The 22788-nt window shown below is 49.6% G+C and overlaps 1 protein-coding gene and 1 long non-coding RNA gene across 9 annotated transcripts in view; one reads left to right on the plus strand and one right to left on the minus strand.

Annotated features, from left to right (window-relative positions):
• Positions 1-16539, plus strand: part of LOC125643606 (uncharacterized) — a 57099-nt gene extending 40560 nt beyond the window's left edge. The window contains exons 3-5 of one of the 6 annotated variants that reach the window (XR_007358762.2): positions 4359-12151; positions 13133-13216; positions 15927-16539. This is a non-coding gene — a long non-coding RNA (uncharacterized LOC125643606). Of the gene's footprint in view, positions 1-4358; positions 12960-13132; positions 13217-15926 lie in introns of those variants that run through there. The other 5 variants (XR_007358766.2, XR_007358763.2, XR_007358765.2 and 2 more) reach the window with 5 other exon arrangements.
• The window catches only part of LOC125643605 (mucosa-associated lymphoid tissue lymphoma translocation protein 1), a 69651-nt gene that overhangs the window by 12500 nt on the left and 34363 nt on the right, over positions 1-22788 (minus strand). For all 3 annotated transcript variants that reach the window (XM_075132950.1, XM_075132949.1, XM_048866535.2), the window contains 6 exons: positions 19571-19748; positions 16534-16608; positions 15374-15501; positions 14012-14143; positions 9711-9862; positions 674-799 (listed from right to left, as the gene is read on the minus strand). In XM_075132950.1, the coding sequence (XP_074989051.1) occupies positions 674-799; positions 9711-9862; positions 14012-14143; positions 15374-15501; positions 16534-16608; positions 19571-19748 (791 nt within the window). The remainder of the gene's footprint in view (positions 1-673; positions 800-9710; positions 9863-14011; positions 14144-15373; positions 15502-16533; positions 16609-19570; positions 19749-22788) is intronic.

The following is a 22788-nucleotide window of genomic DNA, read 5'->3' on the forward strand; positions in this document are numbered from 1 at the left end:
CCATTTCCTGGAGTTTTCACCCCAAGTCTGGATGCTTTTGTGAGGATATGCTGTGGCTAAGCTGCAAAGTATTGGGCCCCCAGGTAGCAGGGAAGAACCAGTCCCAGCACCGCAGGGCTGACTGACTGAGGGTCTCTGGCCTATGCTAGACAGCAGGTCAGACTAGATAACCATAATGATCCCTCCTTCTGGCCTTGCAGTTTATTACTCATCCGCTCTGAATGAGCAGCCTTGTCTATCTATGGGATAGGTAAGTGTCTCTTGATGGAATTAAATTTTTTTGTAAGCCACTGGAGATGGGCCTGGTCTTTGCTTGTGGCCCAGCCATCTGTCTGAAACCGAAAGGACTGGGGAGAACATGCTCTCTAGTCTCAGGGGCTAGAAAGGAAGTTTGAGCAAAGGGGACAGCTCTCTTGTGCCCCAACAGTGATTTGCCCTGATAGCAGCAGTGTTGGCTTCGTCATTAATCTGCCACAGGAGAGTTCAAGGCCCAGGGAGAGGCCGCAGCACCATGGCCATATCTGAGCCAGTGTTTCCCTTCACAGCCAGGAACATGGGTCAGGAATGCTTGAGGATGATGTATGTCTCCTGCAAGGATGGTCTGGGAGGCACCAGCTGCTCTCTGGGGTAGTAAAGCCAGCAGTGAAGTTTCCACAGAGGATGGCTTTTTTACCTGAATTTTCTGTAGGCCACAGAGCCGGAGCACACAGTCCAATTCCTCTTGCTCATACAGTGAGACAAGGAGTGACACCATCCGGTCAGACTGGCAGTCACTCAGCATGGCCAGTTCTTGCACCTCCTGGAGCAGACAGACAAGAATAAACAAAAAAGCATTCTCAGCACAAGCCAAAGAAGCCAGAGAGCTCTGGTTAAGGTAAATACTGCATTTTCTAATACAAATGCTACAAAAGGGAAGTGTAAGAACACAGGGACAGTTTCTGAGCATTCACTTTTGTGCTGTTCTGGTGGCACAAAGCAGCCAGAGAACTGTAGGGCTTTTGCCAGCATAAATATAGTAAAAACAAATGTACATCCCTACTTGATGTTACCTGCCCTCGCTTAACAGGGAGTCTGTAATACGCTGGCCTGCTTATGTGGGATCATGAGGCCCTCTAGTGACGCATTCCAGCAACTACAACAGCCCTTCCAAATTCATGGGTAATGTCTACGCAGCCCATCAGCAAGCCTCCCAGCCCAGGTTAGCAGGGCTTGCGCTGGTGCGCTAAAAATAGCTGTGTAGACAGTGCTTTGATGTTGCAGCTTGGTCTGAAGCCCACCCCACTCCCTAGGTTTCAGAGCCTGACCTCCAGCCCAAGTCACAACTTCAAAGCGCTGTCTGAAGAGCTATTTTTAGAGAACTAGTGTGAGCCCCGCTAACCCGAGTCTGTCGACCTGGGCTGGGAAGCTCACTGACATGGGCTGGGTAAAGTAGAGGTACCCTAAAAGACTTGGCCAGATCCTTAGGTGTTCTGGCTAGTGCTCGCTGGCTGCAAGAGCTGCCAAATGGCTCGGGAGCCTCCTCTGAGCCAAGTGTGAACTGCTGTGGCATACAGCTGGTGTTCGGGCTTGTTCCCCACAAAAGCCCCCGGCAGTCAGCGTACGAGGACAGGACTGACGCTGCACTGACCCCAAGCTAGCTGTTCAATGCCATCTGGCCATTGCAGGCAGGTGTAATGCAGTACAGCCCTCAGAATGGAGCACTGTTTGCAAGAAGTGACACTAGCAGCAAGACAGACCAGTGGGCATGTCACACCAACTTTCACATCTGCTCTGATCTCCCATCTGTGCATGTGGGGAGGTTTGGAGTCTTGGCACAAGCTTGGTGCACTGGTGCTGAAGCTCCTGAGTTCAGTCCCTGCTGCCAACAGGCATGTCTGTACATGAAGGGCTAGTGACAGCAGGAGGGTTTGCTGCATGAACAGAAGCAATCGGTGACCTAGCTCCTGTTATCGCAATTCAGGCTTCATTTTGGAGGAACTGGATAAATGCAAATACCTTGGAGATTGGAGTATTTTTGTACAAACCAACCTGACCTGAAGATGCGTCTGTTTCCAAGTACTTGGTGCATCAGAGAGATGCAGATGGGAGGGAGCTCGGAAAAGAGCAACAATGGTTGAGGCAAAGAGTTAGGAGGAAACATTAAAGGGCAGCATTCTTGCTGCTGAGGGTAGAACATATCATTGTAAAGGGGTGGAGTTCCACACCCCCTGGTCAGTTACTTCAAACCATCTGAAATTGTTCCTCGGGGCTGCACTGTTCTGTGTTGGTCTCAGGTGGAAGGTGACTAGGCTACGTCTTCTCTACTGAATTAGCTCGAGTTAACTCTTTGAGTTAGCTTTGCTCAAGTGAGAGCAGCCACACTGTGACCCAGCACTGGAGCTGCACAGAGAGCCTGGATTAGCAACACAGTATTTATATGACAAGCATAGAGTAGCTGCGTCTGCACTGCATTAGTACCTCCACCATCAGCAGCACCCAAGCTCCAATCCCCAACCCCTGATGGGCTAGCTCACGCGAGTGTAAAGCGCCATTAAACTCAAGCTAGAGATTTGTCTATGTGCATGGGAGTTTGGTTGGGGTAACAGCAGAGTTATACCTGGTGCTAACTCTGCTGTGAAGACAGGCTGTTCGTCTGGAACAGAACAAAAGGAATATTCCACCCCATGTGTTCTCCTTGGATCACAGCCCATTTGAACTTCACAGCCACTACTTCCACCTCCCTCCCTCACACTGAATCCTCATCCTTAAGCTGCTCTTGCCCAGGTCTCTAATGATCAGTTTCTGGTCAAATCTCAAGACCTCTGCGCCACCTTCACCTCAACTTCGCTGTTGCTTTTGACACGTTATCATAGAATCATAGAATATCAGGGTTGGAAGGGACCTCAGGAGGTCATCTAGTCCAACCCCCTGCTCAAAGCAGGACCAATCCCCAACTAGATCATCCCAGCCAGGGCTTTGTCAAGCCTGACCTTAAAAATATCTAAGGAAGGAGATTCCACCACTTCCCTAGGTAACGCATTCCAGTGTTTCACCACCCTCCTAGTGAAAAAGTTTTTCCTAATATCCAACCTAAACCTCCCCCACTGCAACTTGAGACCATTACTCCTTGTTCTGTCATCAGTTACCACTGAGAACAGTCTAGATCCATCCTCTTTGGAACCCCCTTTCAGGTAGTTGAAAGCAGCTATCAAAACCCCCCTCATTCTTCTCTTCCGCAGACTAAACAATCCCAGTTCCCTCAGCCTCTTCTCATAAGTCATGTGTTCCAGTCCCCTAATCATTTTTGTTGCCCTCCACTGGACTCTTTCCAATTTTTCCACAATTTTTCATCTTCTCTTCTCTTCCCGTTTGTAATCCTGTCTTCTCCTGGCTCACTGCCCTCCTCCCTCCCCACCAGCATTTCCTTCAGTGTCTCTCCAGGCAGCTCCTCCCCTGCCATTCCCTTGCTGCCTGCAGCATTCATTCTCCTCCCTTGTGGCATGCATTACCCAGTCTGTAATGTTTGGCTTTGCAATCTCATGAACACCCTTAGCAGACAGCCTCACTGTACATCATAAATCTTCCAGCTGTTAAAAATGGTGATACTCTATCCCCAAGACATAAACAATCACAACCTTGACCCCCATACTTACATGATGCACCTCTTCTCCCTATCCTCTGTCTGCCTGTCTGTCGCCTCTCGTGGGGAAGGCTTGTCCCTCATTTTGTGTTTGTAAAGTGCCCAACAGATGGCCCAGTGGGTAGGATCCCAGTCTAGGACTAAAGACACCATCATTCAATCCCCTGTTCTCCTACAGACTTCCTGTGTGCCCGTGGGCAAGCCACTTAGTCTCTCTGTACATTGGGGAAAGCAGCACTGCCTTAACCCACTGCAAGGATAACTGCTTTAAAGATTATGATGTGCTTTGAGAGCGACTGATGAAAAGGGCTAAGTATTATTATACTGTGGGCACTGCTAGAATCTATAAAACCAGATTCCAGAATTTGTCTGCGAGTCACTCTGAAGCCGCAAATGGCTGAGTCAGTGCGGAGTGATGGAAACGATTGCAGGCATGGTTGTGTTGACTAACGTATGCTGGCTACCATATTAATATATTAATAACATGTATCATCCACACCATATACATATAAGTATACATTAAGCACAAACATTGTAACAGTGAGATAGCCTAAACTGGCCAATACTATAATCCTGTTCACTTATGCTAAGTATCCCATAACACCTTGCATTAGCTGAAGTAAGCTTTGGCTTAAGTAGACAGGAAAACTGTCAGTATCAGGACATATCATTGTTCCCTCATTGCAACAGAAAGTGAGTTACCCTATTTATAACCAAACCTATTTATCCTGCTACACAGGTGCAAGAAGCAGGAGGGCAGATGCTCTGTCCCGCATGGATGAACTTGCTGGGTCATGCACAACACCGCATTCAACCATCCTTATGCCATCACCCTTTGTCCTGGGATCAGTGGACAGGGACCTGGTGTCACTCATTCAATCGCTGCTGCCTCACAACCCCTTTGCCACCCAGACCTGCCAGAGCCTGGGTGATGCGGACCACAGGTTGGTTCAGAGTTGCGATTGCAGAATGGAATTCTATACTGCGGACAACGCATTTCTGTTCCGGACTGCCAGCCTAGATGCAAGGGTCTCGAAGTACGTTATGAGTCCCAGCTCGCCAGCCATTTTGGCCAAACTAAAACCAGGAACTTGGTTTTGTGAAATTTCTGGTGGCCGGGTATACACACATATGTCAGGAAATACACTGACTCCTGCTGTGATCGGTGTTCCCAGGCCAAGAACCCTTGTGTTCTCCTTCAGTCCATATACACCCTCTCTCAGCCCTGGTCTACTGTGTCCCTGGATTTTATAGCAGAACTACCCCACTCCCAGGGATGTACAATTGGGTTGGCTGCTGTTGATTACTTGCCCAAGGTGGCCCATTTGATCCTCTCTTGTGCAGTTCTCGCTGCCCTGGAAAACACCCACCTCTTTCTTGAACACATCTTTTGGCTCCACAGACTATTGACTGGCATTGTGGCAGACCAAGTCCCACAGTTTGTCTCCCACGTCTGATGAGAGCTCTACAATCCCTTGGGGGTAGAACGCCCTGAACTGCCCTGGCTGATGTAATAGCTATTGCAAATGCTACCTTTGTTGAAATGTGTAACAGAGAGCAAGTTGCTAGACGCTCAAAATGGGGGATCCATCGGCTTTGATAAAACTGAATTCAGACGTCAGTGTGGAATAGGACTCCGTACCTGCAGAAACACCCTGTCCAACCCCCTCAAAAACCTTATGACCAACGGGCTGGAAAAAAGGGAGCGGTTATCCACCGGAAGGTGAAATGTCAATATAGCTGCTAGCTGTGTCCTAATTAAGCTAATCGCTAATCCTTGATGTTTCAGGTACAAAATATAGTCCTTCACATGCTGAACAGAAGCAAGGATGGGGAAGACCCCGCCCCCCCCTTCAGCCTCCATCAGATGGAAAATCTTTTCCATTCAGCCAGGACGGGTCGACCTTGTTGATGGCTTTCTACTATTCAGCACTACCTCCTGCATCTCTCTTGAGTAGGACTCCTCTGCTGATGTTAGCCATGAAGCCTCCAGGCCAACAGGTGGAGAGCTTCGAGGCTGGGGTAGAGGAGACAGCTATGATTCTGCAAAACTAGGTCTGTGGGAAGTGGGAGCAATAGCGGGAGACTGATAGGTCCAAAAGCTGAGAAAAACAGTGTTGATGGCTAGAGTTGCTAGGCGTCCGGTTTTCAATTGGAATGCCCGGCCAAAAAGGGACCCTGGCAGCTCCAGTCAGCACAGCCGACCAGGCCATTAGAAGTCCAGTTGGTGGTGCTGCGGGTCTAAGGCAGACTAGTCCCTTCCTGTCCTGGCACCACGCTGCGCCCCGGAAGCTGCCAGCAAGTCCGGCTCCTGGGGGGAGGAGGGGTAGGGCTCCATGTGCTGTCCCCATGCCAAGTACCCGCTCCACACTCCTATTGGCTGAGAACAGTTGCAAATGAGAGCTGGGGGGGTGGTGCCTGCAGGCAAGAGCAGCGCACTGAGCCTCCTGGCACCCCCGCCTAGGAGCCAGACCCGCTGGCCACTTCCGGGGTACAGCTCAGTGCCAGGATTGGCAGGGAGTGTGCCTTAGCCATGCAGCACCGCTGACTGGGAGCCGCCTGAGCTAAGCCCTCACCTCAACCCCGATCCCCACCCCCTTCCCCAGCCCTGAGCTCCCCCAAACCCAGAGCCCCCTCCTGCACCCCAAACTCTTCATCCCTGGGCCCACACCAGAGCCTGCACCCACAGCTGGGGCCCCCACACCTCCTGCACCTCAACCCCCTGCCCCAGCCCAGAGCCCCTTCCCAAACCCTGAACCCCTCATGCCTGACCCTATCCCAGAGTCTGCACCACCAGCCCAGAGCCCATACCCCCTCCCAGAGCCCACTCCCCTGCCTCAGCCTGCAGCCCTCTCCCACATTCCGAATCCCTCGGCCCCATTCCCCAGCCTGGAGCTCCCTCCTGCACCCCAAGCCCCTCATCCCCAGCCCCACCCCCAGCCGGAGCCCTCATCCCCTCCCACACCCTGAACCCCTCATTTCTGGCCCCACCCCAGAGCCTGGACCCCCAGTTAGAGCCCTTACCCCCTCCCGCACCCCAACCCCCTGTCCCAGCCCAGTGAAAGTGAATGAAGGTGGGAGAGAACAAGCCACTGAGGGATGGGGAATGTAGTCAGTGGGGGCGGGTTCCTGGGGAAGGGGTGGGGCTAGGGTGTTCCATTTTGTGCGATTAGAAAGTTGGCAACCCTACTGATGGGACCAAGCTGGGTTGATCAGTATAAGATTGGCTTTGTCCTGCTTGACCTGGCACAGAACTTTGAAAAGAAGAGGAATGGGGGAAAAGGATCCATCAACAAACCCAGCTGTGTCCTGCTCTGGAACAGAGCTAGTGACATTTTGGTTGTCCCTTGTTACAAGCAAATCCACTTGGGGAGTTCCCGAGAGCTGGAAAATGGACCTTACTATATCTGGGCAAAGGGACCCCCGTGGAGATTGATAAACAACTTGCTTAGGTGGTTTGCCGGCATATTCTGAGCCCTCGCAGAGACAGCCAGTTCTATTATTCTAGATACGAATCTTTATTTGGCAAATCATTGAACAAAACCTCCAAACTGCTGAGAAAAATTTCTTTTATATATTCCCCATCTGTAAATGGCTTTCAGTTTTTTGCAATGCACTGTGCAGTCTTGTAACTTCCTTCTGGGGCTTGATTTTTACTTACACTTAAGCATTTAGACACACTGCTTTGCTTCTCATATCCTGCTACTGCCTTTTTGATCAATTCAGTCTTGTCTGCTTCGTCAAGAAAGGTTTTCTCGTGGTTCATTGGAAAATGTTGTCAAATAGCTGATGTGCGACAAACAACACTTTCACAACAGAAAGCACAAACAGCATGGTCCTTTTGAATAAATCCAAATGTGTCTGTCCAAGGAAGCTGAAATAAACGGACATTTAACTTTGCTTTCTTAGGAGCTGACATTTTGTCAAATGTACCCCTCAACTTACAGTGGGAAAAAAAATGGCGACAGACAGCACGCACGTCAAATGCAATGAGCTGTTCCATGTGACGTGATAGTGATGTAAGCAATAAATCAGGACTTAAAAATATCCCAGTACAGTGGCTCTGGAACAATTTTTAAGGTGGGGGTGCTGAGCAGTGCCACCTCTTGCCCCTGTCTGCACCTCTCACTGCCCCAGGACACTCTGCAGTACCGAGGAATGAAGAGATGTTGATGCAAGTCCATCGGGAGCCGGTCTCAACAGGCCCCGTTGGGCTCTGGAGTCAATGAACTCCCCTAGTTAGAGGTGTGCTGTGGGGAGTGCTTCCTCTTAGAACACCTTCCCAAGTCCTTAGCAGAGTCAACCTCTTTGAATCCCTCAATGACCCTGGTATTGAATCCAATTTCCGATGCCTCTTCTTCGGTACTGGAGATGCTGATCTGCCCCTCACTACCAGTAGCACCAGAGGTGTGCTACTGACCGATGCCGAGGTGCTCAAAGCCCAGAGTAGAGGTCTCAAATGTAGGCTGCAGCACCTACTCCAAGAGCAGATATTTTAATCTGGCTGCTCTTTTTTTTTTTCCAACTGGGCCTACAGCCCTTGCAAAATGCCCTTGCATTTAAGGGAGCTGGGGTGTGGCTCACTATTCAGGATGCCTTGCCACAAGAGTGTCAGGGCTTGAAACCCCGAGAGCGTGGCTTACATCTGGTACTGGGGCAAGTCCCCAACACTGGGTGCTGGAACCCACACAAACAACAAAAACAATTTTTTGTTTACTAAGAAACTAACTGACTGACTTAACTACTCATACGATACACAGGTGCTATAAACAGATAACAGGAAAGATTTGCAGAAGCAAGGCCAGGAAGCTCCAACAACCATCAGTGGTGACAGGAAGGAACTGAGGAGGGTCCGGAGTTGCTCAGCCCTTTGTGCCTACACGATGTGTGTGAGGCAGCAGAGGGCACTCAAGCTGTCCCAACAAGTCCTGCTAAAGGTAAAAACTCTCTGACAACTGTGCACGGGAGCACAGAAAGCCCTACTGTGGAATGGACATGTGCGATCACTTGAAGAAGAATGTGATTTCCCCTGCTTGAATGTGACCCCGAGGTAAATCAAGAGACATTGGAAACACATTTACATAAAAGGTAAACAAAGCCTTGGCATGGCACATCGCCTCTGCATTTAGAGCGTTTGTTCTGTAGCTTGGACTGATGGAACCCTGAACAGCCTCAGGGGGATGCCCTGAATCACCAGTCCTGATTGCTGCCAGGAGCCGAGGGCCATCCCTCCCAGTAGGTGTGAAATGGGCCCATGGTGGTGCCGGTTGTGCCTGCTGTTGCCTAGCGCCTCCCGTAAGAGGAGCACACTCCTGGGAAATGCTCCCCACCCAGCACTTCAGCCCCTGCTCATGCACTGCCACTCAGCCCACACAAGCTCTTCCCTCTGGGAAGGGCATTGCACTGAGCTGTCTCCAGCAGCATCTGACATCCCTCCAGTGTCTCTGTCTCCAGGATACAGCAAGCCAGCCTGTGGTGCTCTGTCCCCATGCTGGAGCATGTAGGGTCCAGCATGGCTGATTCCTGCTGGCTACAGGATCCCAGGCAGGACTCTCTTCCTCACTGAGTGAGCATCCTTGGGCAGAGCAAAGACCTCCAGATCCTCCACTTTATGATGGTCAGAAATGCAGTTCCCCAGAGAGCTGCCAGACAAACACCCTAGAAACAGAGTGATATGCCCATTCTACAGCTCATCCCCAACCCGCCTTTCAACATTCACTGCCCTTGCCTGGCCCCTGAACACACCTACCCCAATAGCACTACCCCAGGCTTCCACCCACCCACCCAAACATTCCCAGCTCCCCTCCCCACCATCCCAAATGTACATCCCACCTTCTCTACACACTGAGCCCCTCAGCCTCTCCTGGACATATACCCCCTCCCAAACCTTACCCACACAGCACACACCCCACTCACACTATACACACACCACCCACACTACACAACCCCCACCTGCACACTGTCCCTCCTTCCTGCCCAACCACTGGCATTACTATTTCTGCTGCCTTTTCAATCCTGCTGAGAAAAGGAGCTGAAGGGAAGTTCAGGACACTAGCCTGAGGTCCCCAGCCAAAGGCATGATGGAGCTCACCGCAGGTCTGCAGAGCAGGAGTCGGATGTCGGTGACGTGCGGAGGAGGAGCCTGCAGCTTTGCACTCACGTGCATTACGTTAGAGAAAACCACCTGGAAGCGTAGTTCCACTTGGATGCCACATGGAAAAGTCAGTGTCTCCTTCAGCAACTCTGTAAGTGAAATCAGAGGAAGAGTCATGGCAGAGGCCAGAATGCACAGCACACCAAGCGCTCTCTGTCTCATTGCTGTGCCCTGTCAGCAGATGGGAATGATTCATAGATTCTACTGGACCACTGTGATCACCTAGGCTGACCGCCGTAACACCAGCCAGAGAACTACCCCACAATAATTCCTAGAGCAGACCTAACATCCTCCCTTGACTGAAAAATTGTCAGCGATGGAAAATCCACCATGACCCTTGGTAAATTGTTCCAGTGGTTAATTACTCTCACTGTTAAAAATGTATGTAGTATTTCCGGTTTGAATTTCTCCAGCTTCAACTTCCAGCCATTGGCTTGTGTTAGACCTTTCTCTGCTGGATTGAAGAGACCATCATTAACTATTTGTTCCCCAAGTAGGTACTGTTTTAGGGTAAATTCGTAGGCCTCATTGCCACTTGTGAGTTCAACTGTAAGAAGTGAGCATAAGTTCATAAGATGTCACAGTAACCTGGAACAGCCAATGTTGATGGGAAAAGGCATGAAAGGGAGACAAAAAGACTGAGCTAGTCCAAACAAAAAGGCCTTCTGATATAACTCAAGGATTGTGTTAAGATCATTTTTGGTTTACCAAGCATGATTTTAACATAGTCCTTGAGTGTGAAACCAGAAATTAGTGAACCAAAGTTGGTGCTTCAGAAACAAGGCCTAATTAGTGGACAAAATAATGAGGGGATGAGCTATTCTGCCCATCACTCCCTTTTGGGGTCCTTGAAGAAAAGAGACTTTGGGAGAAAAATTGGCTACTGGGATGAGATTCACAATTATGACTGCCACTCCCACCATCTCCTGGGACCCCAGGCCTTCATCATCCTGATCCTGAGAGATGTCCTGACTGGACAGGGCCAGAGAAAAGGACCCAGATGACCTCACCACATCCACCAGCTCCAGCTGATTCCCAACCATCACCTGGGATGAAACAGGATTGGACCTTAATAATAAAGAGAGCTGCAGCCCATCTCAACTAACTTCTTCTCTGTTCTCCAAAAGGACAGTTATTACCAGCTTTGATACCATCTTAGAGACTGTCAGACACAGGGATTCTTCCTTCTAAAAACTCTCTCCAGCTAACAAGAAAGGGAACAAGGTATGCTGTTAAAATGAAAGCCTTATTTAATACTTTATATTGTAAAGGCTTTAACTGTGTTCCCCTCTTTTCTTTATCTTTAATAAAAGGTTAAAAGGATTTTTAATGGCGTGTTTGCCATGGGACTAAGTAGGCTGAAGTCTCTGTAGACCAAACCCCAAGCCTTAACACTGTTTAATACTGGACAGTGGCTAGGTTATGTTAATGCCTTTACATTTAAATGAATACAACAGTGTTTATAGACTCTTATCAAGTCACACATTAAATATCTCTTTTTTAAGTTAAATAGATTGAGCTCCTTCCATCTATCGATATAAGACATGTTTTCTAACCCTTCTTGAACTGTGAACACCAGAACTGGATGCAGTATTCCAGCAGCGGTTACTCCAGCGCCAAATACAGAGGTAAAATAACCTCTTTACTCCTACTTGAAATTCCCCTGTTTATGCATCCAAGGATTGCATTAGCCCTTTTGGTCACTATGTTGCCCCAGCTGATTATCCCACCACGACCCTCAAATCTTTTTCAGAATCCCTACTTCCCAGGATAGAATCCCCCATCCTGTAAGTATGGCCTACATTCTTTGTTCCTAGATATATGTGTGACAGAATATACCTAGGTGTTCACACCGTACATGTTATTGCCATAATTTTTGTACAAGATATGCCTTATAAGGTATCATCTGAAAACTCATAATTTACTGGTCAGTATGGTCCTGATAAAATTTGTGTGGCAACATTGTACGTAAAGTTATAACATTTCCCTGTATGATGTTATTAACACATGTTCCAAACCCCACAGCCCTGCTCAAACAGAGGTTGGCAAACAGTCTGTCCTAAACAAAGGAATGTGTGCTCTGCTTAATTTACCTTAAGCAGTAAACAGAGTCATCAAGACGAAGGAAAACAAAGGATGCTCACTGATGAGAAAAGGGGAACATCCTTCCACATAGACTTTCTGCCTTCTAGTGCCCAGCTGGAAATGTTTTTCAAGAGAGGGACTGAAACTTTAAAAAGAAGGGACAAATACCCCAAGGCACCCACTCTCTCTCTGCCTGCCCATCACATTCACTGCAACTGAAGCAACAAAGGAAGCAGTCATTGGACTCTGGGGGATGGGTACTGGTCAGTAAGACTGCTGAAAGAAAGCACATGGTGAGAAATTTTGCTTGAATCTGATATAGTTTAAGTTAGGTATTAGTAAACATTTTATGTTTATTTTCCTTGTTACCATTTCTGATTTTTATGCCTCATGACTTGTACTCACTTAAAATCTCTCTCTTTGTAGTTAACAAACTTGTTTTACTGTTTTATCTAATTCAATGTGTTTAAACTGAAGTGTCTGAATAACTATTTGAGATAATAACCCTGCACATTATTCCCTTTAAGGAATAACAGACTTAAAATATTTTGTACTGTCCCCGAGAGGTCTAGGCAGAACACGACATACATTTCTGGGGGGAAATCTGGGTCTGGGGGTGTGTTGGGGTCACCCTGCAGTATAACCCAGGCTGGTGAGAGTTAGAGTATAACCCAAGTATGGCTGACAGGCTGCAGTCACACACAGACACTCTGGATGTAACTTCCATGCTGGTGGCTGTTTGTGAGCAGCCCAGGTGGGAGATACTTTATCAAGGCATTGTAAGAATGGAAGAACGCCTATACTGGGTCAGACCAAACGTCCATCTAGCCCAGTATCCTGTCTTCTGACAGTGGCCAATGCCAGGTGCACCAGAGAGAATGAACGGGACGAGTAATCATGAAGTGATCCAACCCCTGTCACCCATTCCAGCTTCTGGAAAACAGAGGCACCCAAGGTTGCAGGGCAGGGGTGACACAGCTGCTCATTAGTCTGGGTTGTACCCTGGTATGTCACAATATGCATTTACATTTAGCTGTAATAAAATGCACATTGGTTGCTTGTGCCCAGTTTACCAAGTGACCCAGATCACTCTGTACCAGAGACCTGTCCTCTTCATTATTTACCACTCCCACAATTTTTGTGCCATCTGCAAACTTTATCAATGTTTTCTTCCAGGTCATTAATAAACATATTACATAGCATAGGGCGAAGAACTGATCCCTGTGGAACCCCACTAAAACCACACCCATTTGATGACGATTCTCTGTTTACAGTTACATTTTGAGAGGGTGCCCCTCCTGTCCCAGCCGTTATTTTCTCCGCCTGCAGTGCTTGAGTTACCCCTGCAGTGTGGGAAGGTATGTATAGTTGTTGTAAATTGCTGGCCCATGGCTGGGCAGTGATCCCTGGGATACTCCTTGTGACCTGCCCTGGCCCAGGCTACTACCCTGGGTACCAGTGGATTGATCTCCTCTTTGAGCCTGCCACTGCCATTCTGCAAATTCCCTGCTGCTGCTGTTCTCTTTGCCCCATCCCATTATTTCCACTATAATTCCTTGGACAGGAATCGCTTCAGTGTTCAGCCAGCAGCTGAGTCACCTCCTCACTGGCCCCACTTCTTCAAGCCTGCTGGCTTGCCTTGCAAGCTTCCTGCTCCAATCCCAGCAGGGCCTGAACCTGCCAGGAAAAGCCTCTTGCTCGACAGTGGCAGCGGGACCTCCCTCTATTTGCTGCTCCCCACTCTCTGGGTGCTGCCACTGCTTCTCCCCCATCTGACTCTTATGGCAAGAGACCCTTAGGCCCCCACCCCATTCTGTGCCGTATGCCCAGACCCCAGCAGCAGCCCCCTCTGGATTCACCCACCCCAACCCCTTCCCAAAATGGTTCCCACAGCTCTGCTAGCCCTCTCCATGGCCTGGACCACTTCCTGGAGGGGGTGGCAGAGAAGCAGCACCCTGAGGCGCCCCCTTATGGGGGGGCAGTGTAGCTGTGAACAGGGCGCAGCGTGAAGCAGGAGCAGTGAAACCCAAATACAACATTGTGCACTATTGATGTTAGACATATTTAAGAGCCAGATGCTAATGTACCTTGCCTGGGACCCCCAGGGCCGGGGCTGAGACAGCGTGGCTAAGGGCTCTGCACTGGTCTCTTACCATGGCTGTGTCCCCAGAGCTCTGCAGTCGGCCCAGTGGTGCAGATGGGGTCTGTCAGCGCCCGGGCTTCCTTCAGAGTGTGCTTGATCTCCATCACCTGCTTTCCAGTTACCAAGGGGTCCCGACCAATGTCTGGGGGAGAAAGAGCTGCCTGAGGAATGGTTCAAAGGGATAAGGCGCAAAGGGTGCTGAGGCAGCCAGCTCCCACTGAGAGTCAGTGGGGTTTGGGCGCCCACTTCCTTTTTGTGCCTTTGAATTTTCCCCCTAAATTGGGGGCCTGGCTCACACCGTGCCTGCAGTCATTCCAGTCTCTCCACATACAGTTCCTACTGTGCCCCCTCACTCTCCTGGCCCAACTCGGAACTCCCCACTGTATATTCTATGAGCTACTGAGCAGTACTGCACCCATGAGCCAAGCGAAGGGTGGAATATTAGGGTGTTGGAATATTCACCATCCCATTCCTTACGCATCCTAATATCTTGTTTGGTTTCTGAACCGCGCCTACACACTGAGCAGAGGTTTCACATAGCTGCCTGCAGCAACCCCCAGGTCCCTGTCCCGAGTGAGTACAGTCCATTGAGAACCCAGCAATGTGAATGAAGAGTTCAGATCACTCCTCACCTCGCATTTGTCACACTGGATTTCAACTGCCACTGAGTCATCAGCAAACATTGCCACCTCACTTCTCCAGATTATTCACAAATATGACAAACAGCACCAGACTTAGTATGGGGACCCCACTGCTTCCCTTGTGCCTTGAGGAACTCTGACCATTCCTTTCTACTCTTTGCTTCTGTCTAGCCCATTTCTGACTTGTCACATCTACACACAACTAATTCATTTCCTTAATAACCTCTCGCGAGGGCCTTTGCCAAGGATTTTTGAAGGACTGGGTAAATGCTATCAGCTGGTTCTCCTGTCGCCCCTGCTTTGTTGTTGCCATGATTAGAGAATTGTAGTAGATGGCAAAGGCAGGATTTTTGTTTGCAGAAGCTGTGCTGGTTTATACCCAGCATGCCAATTTCACCCAGATGGTTTGTTATTCTAATGAAACCAGTGTACTTTGCTCTGATGTGAGGCTTCGGGGCCTCTAATGCCCAGGATCACCTCTAGAGCCTTTTGTAAAGAAAGATACAACGGCCATCCCCCTCCGTATTCACTGATTTTAACAAGAGATGGATTTTATTACTCTGATGCTCTTGGACACACTGTCTGGGCCTGGAGACTCATTGGCCTTTCATTTGTCTGTTTGTTCCATCTCCCCTTCCTTTGAATCCTTGATCAATGACTGCACCTCAACTTTACTACCTGGAACAAGTAGCTTCCAGCTTTAACTAAACAACTTCCGGTGCAATATTTACCTTCCAACACATCCTCCAGTACGTGGGTCACTTTCTTTTCCTGCAGAATGTGCTTTTTCAGATACTTCATGAAGATCCCAGAACTGAACTCCCCATCCTGAACTTCATAGGCTTCTGCATCTTCACTCCTTCGAAGGCAAGCACACGACCCTCAGCTGCTTGCCACACAGACATGGCACAAGAGCACCCATAAACCCCAGAGACACACTTTGATTCAGGATTTCCTTTCTATTGGCCTAGTTATTGCTTTGGCCATATTAAGAGAGACCCTGGAAAGTCAGTTGCCAATTCTGGGGGAATAATACAGAATCCTTGCAAACTCAAGGGGCTGAAAAATTGAAGTATTATATGCTGCTCATTTGGATGAAGGAACATGAGCACCTGTATTTGCTTCAGAGTATTGGTCCTCTAATTATAAGGTTGCATTGAACTGATGGCCTTTCTGTAGTTTCTGTTGCTGTTTGCATTGTGAGCCACTGGGCGTATCTGCAGCATTTTAGTGCAATACAGAGGCTTGTTTTAATGAAAATTAAACTGCATTGTATTGTTTCAGGGGCAGAGTTATGACAGCTCAGCACATCTGAAAATCTCTTCCACAATGATCTCCTGGCCTTGGAAAAAGTTCTGTGACTCATGGGGTGCCCTGTGCACTGCCCCAGGGTGTGTCAATTGAATTATCCAATTGTAGCCCTGAAGGAGGTGCTGCCATCCAGAACAACCAGCTCTGTATCTAACTTTAGGATCCTTCAGCTCAGGCTGGATGTGTCCTGGCTTGTTGGCGAGAGACTCCATTACAAATACTCACTGATATTAGGCCACAAAAGGGTGCTACAATCTTAACTGTGGATCAGCCACAGCTGCCAGCACAGGGCTGTAGGGAGAGATGAGGGTACACATCAGGAAAGCCAGGGAGAAAGTGTGAGAACCAGAGATCAGAGACAGGCCCGGCCTGCACGAGGGATGTCCAGCGGCAGCAGTACTAGCTGGCAAATGGAGACAGGGCCGTTGCAGCTTCTGGCAGTCTCAGCACCTCCCCCTGTCACTGACACTTGATCTGATGGCCAGAGTTCCAGTCCTGCAGAAGCAAGAGCCTCAAGCCTCAAGCACAGCCACTGGGAATGCCAAAGGTCTCCAGTCACCAGCAATCAGCAGATACTTACGTGGCATAGCCATAAACCGTATTCCCCCAGGGCTCCAGCGGCTGCACCTGCGACAGCGCACACTGTGGGTTGTACCTAGAGATGAAAGGATGTAACAGGTGAACTGGGTGAAGGGGGATTTGCTTTCATACACGTACAGGATGGCCCCATCCCTGGGCACAAACAGAACCCATATGTCCAACGCAATGATGTCTGCTGCGTGACAGCAATGCACTCGACAATTACATCAAACCCAATTTCTAAACACTTACCTACAAGGAAAGCCATGGAGGATGGTGTAGCAATGGCCATGGGGTCTTTTCAACAGCTGAGAGCTCCCCCAGCCCAGCCAGACTCTGGGCAATTTGTGCTGCTGGGGCTGAGCAAAGGGGAAAATGTCTGTCTGAAATCTGTAGGGCTGACTCCTTTGTGGAGCTGAGGGTGCAGCTGGAAAGGAGCCATCTGGGGCTCTGATCCTGGGACTGATTTTCCACCAGCATAGTGGAGAGCTGCATCAGGACTCATAACAGCTCATACACTGGTTCATACTGCCCCCACGGGACTACTACACTGGAGAGGATTGCTGGAGCACACACCTCTTCCCTTCCCCAGGGAGCTGGCTAGGCCAGCCAGCCCTCTGCAATGTCAGAGGAATCCCCCACTGCCCTGTTAGGGCAGCTTTAGTGAAGAGTGGCCTTGCTGTGGCCAAGGAGTTGGCCCATAATTTCCAAGATCAGGTAAAGGGTGTCAGGGCTGATTTGGTGTGAAAGGCTTGACTTCCACCACAAAATACCTGAGAGATCCTTTGTGCATGGCCTTAGTCACTGGGTCTGCATAGGAGGTTGCTATCTGCAGCCTACCGGGGAAGAATCAGCTTTGCACAATATCTCTGGGCACTGAAGATATCTGGGCATAGGGAGGGCCAGAGTCTCTCTCATTTACACCAGGTTTACACCAGTGCAGCGGAGTCACTCCCAGTTTGCACATGTGGAACTGAGGTCAAAGCCAGGCCCAGAGTATCGTCCGCAGCAGTGTTATCTGCTCCGTTGTGGTCTGGCCTGCTGAGGAGGAAGTACAGGATGTCCCTGTTTCACAGAGTCAGCAGCAGATAGCAGGCTGTTTGTTTATAACTTGTGACCAGGAACCAGGGGGCCACTGGATGGCAATGTTTGTCTGGCTTGCACCTACCTTTCAAACACACCCAGAAGTCACAATGACAGGCATGAGGTACGTTTCTAAATAAAATCAATGAATGAATAGATTTATCTGCCCTCAGCTGCTCCAGACAAACACATGAGCAGCTAGAGGATTCCAGACACGAGGAACAACAAGACGTCATATCCCAGAATAGGCTAGAGCCCTCACTGGCCCCACACAGCGCGCAATGTGCATCTAATCCGTGGGCTACGCTCAGCTGCTTTGCTGCAGACACACACACACAGCGACAGAACAGCCAGCCTAGCACAAGGAGTGGAAAAATCGGTTCGGGTTTGTTTGCCTTGACTGAGGACAAGGCTCAGCTGGAACATGTTTTCAGAGCATGATGGAGCAGAGACATCCTTGGCAATGGAAATGATGAGCAGGGTTAGCGCCCAGACACTGGGCCTGATTCTCATCTCATTTACATCACTGTAGCTCACTGGCTTCAATTATTTACGTGCCATGTAGGTGGGAGGAGATTTATGTCCATTTGTCTTAGGCGACATGCCCTAGAAATGCCAACAAGACAATAAGCTTGATTGTGTTCTCACGCAGGGGTAAACCAGGAGCAATTCCACTGAATTCAATGACGTGATACCTGTGTAAAGCAGGTGCAAGTACAACTGGAATCTGGGACAAGGTAGCCCAATAATGACAGCCCCAGACACAGATCACTTTGTCCTGGTCCTCATAGTCCCAAGATCCCAAAGTGCTCAGACATCTCAGTGATGCGTACAGGCTAAAAACCTAAATAGAACAGAAAATGGGAACAGCATCTACCAAATGGCTAGTTTTAATGCACTATGTATGGCGCTGCTACACATAGGAGGAGGGCTTCAGCTTCAAAAACGTTGCAGAAATCCAATGTGTGAGCAAGTAAGGGCCCACTCCTTAGTTTCTGTCCTGGGCTCCAGCGAGTCTAATGCTGGCCCTGCTAGGGAGCATGCTCAGTGCAGATGGAATGATCACAGATTTGAGCAACAAGCCTCTAACAAGCTCTACTTCAAATGTGCAAGTGGTGATTTTCTGCAGCTTACAACGTGGCCATATCTGGACAGATTTCCACGGAGACAACAAAAGACTCTTCTTTAACCCCAGGACCACTCCCTTGCCAAATTTCATGTTTCTGCTCCAAAACATGAAGGCACTAAAGCTCTTCACAGGTAATCAAGGGCCCCTACAAGTATGCATACCAATGGGACACTAATTTTTACATTTGCTGTATCAGGTCTCATGACTGGGGAAATTCACAGGTATTATCAGTGTGGGCACCGGTAATTCTGTTTTACCCTGTTCTGTTTCCTGTTTAATATAATTACTGTGTTGAAGATATTGTGTGTGCTTGTGTTATTTCTTGGGAGTTTCCAACTCTCTGGCAAGTAAGTGGAGGTTACGCTGTGGTTATAATTTTCCTCTGCCACAGTCCTGGGGAGGATGGTAGGGCTTGGGACACCCATGGGAGGACTACAGCTCCCCCCCCAGCACCTGCCCTCACAGAATGCTCAGGCAAGGGGTCTGCTCAAATGAGGCACTCTCCAACTTACTCTCCTGCTGAAGAGTGTTCATGCCAGAGGTGTCTGTGGGCCCCAATGGGCCTGGAGTTAAGCTCACTGTCATTATCTCTTAATTAAGGCCTTGATTCAGCATGGCAGTTGGGTGTGCGTAGCTTTAGTCACATGAACAGAGCCTTAGAAGCCAATGGCCACCTCTCACACCATGAACTTTAGGCCTGTGCCAAAGGAGCCAGCTGAACTGAGCCAAAGTCAGGGGTTCTTTCCCTGTCTCCCCTCTGGGTCGTGAAAGCAACTACTGCTAACCCCATTGTCCTTGGGAGGTGGGGGAAAGGAACAGAACCTACCATTTCCTGCAGGTGTCCAGCAGGATGAGGTTGAGGGCTGTCTGCCTCTGCTGCATCTTCTGGAGGATCCTCTGCACGCTGATGCAGTTCTCGGGGGCGTAGGGCTGTGGGGCGTCAATGGGGACCATGTAGTTTCTCCCAGAATGTTCATATCCATGCCCAGCATAGTAGAATATGGCTGAAAACCATGGACAAGAGAGGGAGAGTTATGGGAAGAGGCCAGGCTTTGCGCCGAGAGGCATGGAAAACACAGGGTGCTGTTTGTTACCAGGGCAACTGCTCCAATGTCCAGCACGCCTCCCTTCCCCCACCATATAGCAGATGTGTTACACCGCAGCCCGTTCCCCTCCTCATGGGATCCTGTATCGTCTCAGAGCAGGTGTGTAACATCCCAGCCCACCTCCTCCTTCCGGGCACTATGACACCTCAGAGCAGGTGTGTTACACCACAGCCCACCCCCTGGTCCTGGGTGCTACAAAACCTCAGAGCAGGCGTGTGGCACCACATCCCACCTCCTCCTCCCGGGTGCTGCGACACCTCAGAATGGGTATGTGGCAACACAACTCACCCCCCTCTTCACAGGTTCTGTGAGGCCTCAAAGCAGGTGTGTTGTTCCCCCCATTCATGGTGGGGACACCTCACTATGCAGGCAATAACCTGGCCGTCATTTGATTGTTGGTCTAACCTAATCTGCTCCCCCACCATCACCCGGCCAGTAGTCCTAAGTCCTACAACTCTGAGAGAAGCCCTTTCTAGTATCAGCCTAAACCTGTCCTCCTCACAGCCTCTGCTGACATATAGAATCACAGAATTAAGGGACCATTATGATCATCTAGTCTGACCTTCTGCACAACACAGGCCACAGAATCTCACCCACCCACTCCTGTAACAAACCCCTAACTTATGTCTGAGCTATTGAAGTCCTCAAATTGTGGTTTAAAGACTTCAAGATGCAGAGAATCCTCCAGCAAGTGACCCGTGCCACACGCTGCAGAAGGAGGCGAAAAACCCCCAGGGCCTCTGCCAATCTGCCCTGGGGCAAAATTCCTTCCTGACCCCAAATATGGCGATCAGCTAAACCCTAAGCATGTGGGCAAGACTCACAAGCCAGACACCCAGGAAAGAATTATCTGTGGTAACTCAGATCCCACCCCATCTAACATCCCATCACAGGCCATTGAGCATATCTACTGCTAGTAGTCGAAGATCAATTAATTGCCAAAATTAGACCTTCATCATGGCTCCTCCTGACTGGACAAATCCATCCATGGATTTCAGCTCCCTACTGGGGACCTGAGCACCTGAAAGCAGTCACCTCTCATCACTTCATTCCTCAGTTCAGTAGAACTTCTGGAGCTGCAGGGGTGGGGCTGGAGTAGCCGAACCTGGGAATCAGGGAGCTGTAACCAGTTCATGCATGGCGCCCTCCTCACCTCTTGTGCTGAGTGGATCTTGGTGGAGGAGAGAAACTAGCACATCAGCTCTTCTAACCTTTGCCTTTAAGTGAGGGTCACTGTATCATGCAGCAAATTGGAACTAAATTAATTTTGCATCCTTAATGTTTCTTTAATACAGCTCTGTGTATCTGATAATAGTCAGCACTGCCAATAGTTACGGTTGCCCAACACTTCCCATTATAAGAACCTGTTTTCAGTTGCTTATAACTTTGCCAATAACTGGGCTAAAATATTCCATGCCAAGTGTTTGCTTCAAGCTGAATATTTCCGGGAAGATTCAGCTAAAATGGTTCAGCTGTTTCTGAGAATGAGGCTGCAGAAAAATACATTGTTTTCCTCACGTTAAAAAAAATGATTACAACCATTTCATTGAGGAGTTCTAGCAGCTCTGTGCTTTGGAGCAGGGCCTTGACATTTGGCACATGGTCACCTTGGTGTTAGGGAGGTGCTGTTTGCTGCCCTCATGAGAATCTACCCACATTTGTTTAGTTTAAGTGTCTGAAAAATCAGTTTGCACGTACCAAAGATTCTGTCTGCCTGGAAGATAGATTCGTAGATTCCAAGGCCAGAAGGGACTGTTGTGATCACCTAGTCTGCCCTCCTGCATAGCACAGGCCAGAGAACTTCCCCAAGTAATCCTAGCTCATACTCCAGCCCGTCACAGCGTCTACATGCCAACCAGATGGCAAATGCCCCTTCCTCACAGAGCGACTGAGACGGTGCCATGCCGGGGCTGAGCTGGACTTTCCCTACAATTGCTCCTCCCAGCTTGCGGGGAGGGGGTGGGGGCTGTGACAGAAGGCACTGCAACTGAGAGCAGAGAGACCACTTCCTATCCTCTCAATGCTCTGCCTGCTGGCCCCCAGGCAGCAGGGAGGAGGAGGAAGTCCTCTGACTTAAACACAAGAGGAGTGAGGTCAGGGGAAGGTGAGGAGGGGGAACAGTTGCAGCATTGGAGGGAGGGCAGAAACAAGCTGGGGAAAGAGGAGGGTTAGAAGCTGGAGCTGGAGGGTGGGGAGGGAGCAGTGGGGATGGTGGAATAGGGCCAGAAAGGGAGAGGAAGAGGCTGGAGATGCAGGGGCAGAAGGGTCTGTAACCATGCAGGGTTGCCAACAATTTTGTATTATAAGGGTTGGCCCTTATTTAAATAAAAACATTGCCTGGCCTGTACTAAATTGGTTTGGGATGCCTTTTATCCCACATTTCCACCAGGGGTGTAATGCTGCCAGAGAGGTCTGGAGCATTGTTCTGGCACCTGAACCCCTGACAGAGTGGGGCTCGAGCACGTCTCTTTGCAAAGTGCTGCCAGTTGGCCACTTGACCTGGCACATGGGATTGCAATGCCACTCAGATTTGGCCTAGCTCCCCCTCCAGCTCTAGGCCCTGCCGAAAGTTGCACACCTCCCCCCATTGAAATCTGAACTGGTGCCCCTACTGGTTGCAGCGAAGCCTTCTCTAGGTGTACCTTCCAAGCCCACACCCATTCTTGCAGTCCCTACCCCGGCAGCGCATGGCACTGCAGCAGCTGGAAACCAGCAACTGCAGCTGCTGACTCAGTTTGCGCCCCATACAGAATGTGAACAGGACCCACAATGGCTGCCCAGCCCAGTACCTGAGGCCCTGAGTTCTCTGCAGCGCCAGAGCTAGAGAGAGAGATCCCCTAGGACGGACAAGGGAGGAGAAGAACTCACCCCTAAGGTTCAAGTTAAGACTGGGGACAGCTGAGGTCTGTCCTGTATTTCTGAAATACAGCAACTCCTA

Source organism: Caretta caretta, chromosome 10, assembly GCF_965140235.1.
Source record: "Caretta caretta isolate rCarCar2 chromosome 10, rCarCar1.hap1, whole genome shotgun sequence".
NCBI lineage: Eukaryota > Metazoa > Chordata > Testudines > Cheloniidae > Caretta > Caretta caretta.